The sequence below is a fragment of the Pomacea canaliculata genome, linkage group LG2 (assembly GCF_003073045.1).
Source record: "Pomacea canaliculata isolate SZHN2017 linkage group LG2, ASM307304v1, whole genome shotgun sequence".
NCBI classification, from domain to species: domain Eukaryota; kingdom Metazoa; phylum Mollusca; class Gastropoda; order Architaenioglossa; family Ampullariidae; genus Pomacea; species Pomacea canaliculata.
In genome coordinates this window covers 3,424,565-3,429,211 of record NC_037591.1, presented here as the reverse complement: position 1 = coordinate 3,429,211, position 4,647 = coordinate 3,424,565, and the positions used below count along the sequence as shown (strand labels likewise).

Below are 4,647 nucleotides of genomic sequence, written 5' to 3'. Positions count from 1 at the left end.
CCGGACATTAGTCTCCTATCTCACTGCCAACAACATGATCAAACCAAACTGAGTAAGCTAGCAGAAGAAGCAGAGAAGACTGGCTTAAAGGTCAACAGAAAGAAGACTGAAGTGACAAGCAGGAATCTCAATCCAACTTCAAGGAGAGAACATCCTGGAAAGAGATCGTTTGTATATCTCGGGAGCATAGTCAACAAGGATGGCGGAGTGGATGAGGACATCAAAAGTAGCATCAACAAGGTCAGGCATGCACACAACAGCTTACGGTCCATCTGGTATTCCCGACCATAATGATTTCGCAGTAAGACCCGCACCTTCAAGACTAATCTGAAGGCAGTCCTGCTGTGTAGTTCTGAAACCTGGAGAGTGACAGATACCATCAACAACAAGCTTCAGTTCTTTACCAAACGAGGTCTACACAATATTCTGCGAATAAAAAGGACTGAAAAGATCTCCAGCAGCAGCCTGTGGAAAAGAACCAGCCAGAATGCCATTAGACAAGACATCAAAAAGCGCAAATGAGTCTGGATAAGACACACCCTGCACAAACCAGCTGACACCATTGCCAAGCACGCACTTGACTGGAACGTTCAGTGGAAGAGGAGAGTTGGGATAACAAAGAAATATTTGAAAAGAACAGTAGACAGCGAGGCAAAGGACGTAGGGACCAACTGAAGGAGAGGGGGGGCTGCTGTATACCGGGTCCGGTGACGAGGTGTTGTTGTGGCCCTGTGCTCACCGAGGGAGCAGCACAAAATAAAAATTCCGTGTGTGCACAATGATCACACACACATACACGAGCGCGCAAAGAGAGAGAAACACAAAGACACATAAGCACGGATACCCTTACAGAGTAAAAAAAAAAAAAAAAAATCAGCCTTAGAGGTAAATGCAGAAAATGTCATGACGATTATCGCAAAGAAATTGAGACATTCTTTCTTGTCAAGAAGACTCTTTACAGCTTGATAATCTCTAAGATTGAAACCGCCATATCTTACCAAAAATACAGTCAACAGAAGATCAAATCTCTTCTGACTGCAAAAAAAAATATCTAAAAAAGTCTATAAAAAACATCACTCGATTAAAAAGCCATGTTATTAATCTTTTGACTCTATATATGTCCGTTGAGTGACATTTTTTCAATTACTCATGAATAATCAAATAAAAGTACAAGAAACATAATTCTTTTAACTCAGCATCTAAAGTACAAATCGCATTTTCAAAACTGAGTATAATACAGAACATTATGTTTTGCTAAATGGTTTAGTGTTAATAGTGGAATAGAAATTACTCAATTAGCCTCAAAGACAAATTTATCACATTCTTCCTTTCGCTCTCCTGTTAGGTACAGAGATGTGTTGATAGGAGCGGATGGAATAGTGAATTATCTGCTACCTGTAGATTTTATATTAGAAGAAAACGAGTGCCTGGAAGTCTCTGTTAACTCGGACAATGCGAAAGGTAGAGGAATAGGAAGTTGCAGTTTTGACGCGTGGTCGTGGTTCGTCTGCAAGTTTGCCGTTAGTGGCGACGACACTTTACCACAGATGCCGGTGTCACTCACAGCCAGCTGGTCAGTGGACGTCTTGCAGTGTCCGTCACTCCACTACACACACACTTTCCTCGCTTGTGATGTCAAGAGTGAGTGCTGGGCGGACAAGTACGACAACGCTAAGACATGTAGTACTCCTCTGACGTCACTTCGTCCTTCGTTCTCGTGTATCAACGAGATGCAAGGAGTGCCGTACCCTCTTGTGTGTGATCATCGTCCTGACTGCTCCGATAACAGTGACGAGAGTTTCTGCGTCTTTTCTTCATGCCCTTGGTACAAAAACGTTTTCCAGTGCAGCAACAAACAGGTAAACAGTTGAGTGTGGGAATGAAGGTTGATAGTTTCGATACTAGTAGTGTGGTAAGTTCAGCCAAATATATATTAATGCATTGTTCACACCATGTGCGTCCTCGTGTTTTACTTGATGCATAAAATGATTTAAAGAGGATAATAAATGCAACGAGCATTAGCCGAAGATACACATTACTGATACCCACTTTGTAAGCCTTTAGTTACATTTGAATTGTTCTCACGTTTTCTTGTCAGGTCAAACATTAGCGCAAATGAGTAAGAGTTTTCCCACCCATAACGTTTGAAGATTATATAGATAGAATATTTTTCATGTGACATTTCTCGAGCTAAATATAGCAGTAAGTTAAGTATCCTTTTTTTTTTTCTTTGTCGTTATATTTCTTAGAAGAGAAGTTTTAGTCTGCTTCGAATCCTGAATTCGATTCGTAAAGCTAAGTTTTTTTTTAATCTTTTATACTGACCTGCTCTCATTTTGTTGCATGATTATCGTCTTTTGACAAGACCTTTGTTTGATACTCTAAAGTTTTCTCTGTTTTTTAAAGTGCATTCCAGATCAGTTCCGATGCGATGGATTCTGGCACTGCCTAGATGGCTCAGACGAAGTAAATTGCCCTTGTCATCGTGTGTCTAGAGTCAAAGAAGGTCTTCCTCCACCAGCTGTCATAGACATTGACTCGGATGGTGCGCTGAGAGGAGTGAAGCCACTGATTACGACAAACCAGCCTCTGTGTCCTAAAACCCATTTCCAATGTCCAGGAATTGACATCTTACTGTCTTCCGTCTATGTCCGCTGTAATGGTGTCTTTGACTGTCCTGGTAAACAGGACGAGACGGCGTGTGACACCTACACCTGTCCCGGCTACTACCGCTGCCGCTCGTCACCACGTCTGCCTGCACCCTGATCACGTGTGTGACGGTTGGTCACAGTGTCCTCGGGGAGACGATGAGCTGCTGTGTGACCTTTCTTGTCCTGACACGTGTGTGTGTCACGGACTGGCCTTCACCTGCACGGCAAGGTTTGCAGCAATCAATTACCCTGAACTGCGGTATCTTGACGCAAGTGGCTCGGGGATGACCCCCAGAGATGTTGTCAATAACATCATGATCGTTTATCTCAGCTTTAAAAACTGTGACATCAGTGTTCTCGACCAAATGAACTTGTTTAACCTTCAGGTCTTTGACCTAAGTAACAACTATATTACCTCATTCAGTTCTAATATATTTGAAAACTTACAAAATCTGAGGACATTACGTCTAGCAGGTAATCCTTTTACATCATTATACCCAACTGACAGACATCGTCATTGTGTCTTAAGGCAAGTAATAGACCTTGATGTTTCTAGAGTTGTGTTTTCAATACTGGATGTTATGATTTCTGCAACATTTCCTAATCTACGAAAACTCAATCTCTCTGGCTGCGGCGTTGAAACCATTGCTGGCGAGGTGTTCAGAAACCTGACTGAACTACGAAGTCTAGATTTAAAGGGTCTACTGTGAACTATTTCCCACCACAAACATTTACCTTCTTAAGTAAGTTAGAGTCCCTCTATACGGACAACTATAAGGTCTGTTGCTCTTCTTCCCTTCCCGAACGGTTTATTCTGCAAAAGTGTGAAGCGCCATCTGACGAGATCTCGTCCTGTGATGCTCTCCTGCGCTCAGAGACATATCGTGTCTTCCTCTCGTTATTCGCGTCTTTAGCTCTGATGGGCAACGCGGGAAGTTTTATTTACCGTGTGTTTATCAGTAAGAAAACTAGCAACCTTGGGTTTGATGTCTTTGTCACTAATTTAAGTTTAGCTGACTTTGTGATGGGTGTGTACCTGGCCATCATAGGAATAGCTGACCGTGTGTACCTGGGAAACTACTTGTGGAACGACTTAATATGGAGAAATAGTTTTGTGTGTAAGCTGGCCGGCTTTCTCTGTCTACTGTCTAGTGAAGTGTCAGCTTTTATTATCCTTCTCGTCACATTAGACCGACTCCTAGTCATCGCGTTTCCATTTAGTTTCTTTCACTTTTGTAAACGTTCTGCGTGGATTGCTTCAGGTATAGTATGGAGTGTAGGTTTTAGTATTGCAGTGACTCCATTGCTGCCGTCAACAACTGACTGGAACTTTTACAGTCAGAACGGACTCTGTATTCCGATCCCAATCATTAGAAACTACTTTTCTGGAAAGGACTACGCTTTTGGTGTCATGATTATCCTCAACGGCTCCATCTTCTTGCTTATTACTGCTGGTCAGGTTTTAATCTTTTCGTCAGTAAGAATTAACAGTATTCCAAACTCCGACACATCCAAGAAGATAAGGACCTGACCATCGCTCCGTCGACTGATGACAGTGGTTGTGTCTGACTTTTGCTGCAAGTTCCCCGTGGCCTTGCTGGGACTTCTAGCGGCCCGCGGCACGCCGGTCTCTAGTGAGGTCATCGTCGCTCTCGTCATCTTCATTGTTCCCCTCAACTCCGCTCTCAACCCCTTCCTGTACACATACAACGTCATGAAGGAGCGCAGGCGCAAGGCCAAGGAAGAGAAAATGAGAAAGTATTTTATATCCATTTCGAAATGTAAAAACACGGAAACATAACAGTGTTTGTGTAAAGAAACACAATTGCTTTGTTTCAGAAATTAATTTGCCTTATTTTATAAGTAAAATATATTCTTTACAGTAATATTAAATTTGTGACAAGATTCATGTTAAGCTTAACAGCAGAAATTTCAGTAGGTAGCACACGGTTCATTATCAAGGCCTTTGTTATTAGTTACTTCGTTCGAAAACATA

General features: G+C 42.2%; 1 protein-coding gene across 1 annotated transcript; it reads left to right on the top strand.

The window, feature by feature from the left end:
* The first annotated feature begins 1,730 nt into the window (after positions 1-1,730).
* On the top strand, positions 1,731-2,766 carry LOC112557555 (sortilin-related receptor-like). Its single transcript, XM_025227496.1, has 2 exons — positions 1,731-1,859; positions 2,407-2,766. Exons 1-2 carry the CDS (start codon positions 1,731-1,733, stop codon positions 2,764-2,766), a joined length of 489 nt encoding a protein of 162 aa, XP_025083281.1.
* Positions 2,767-4,647: the final 1,881 nt, after the last annotated feature.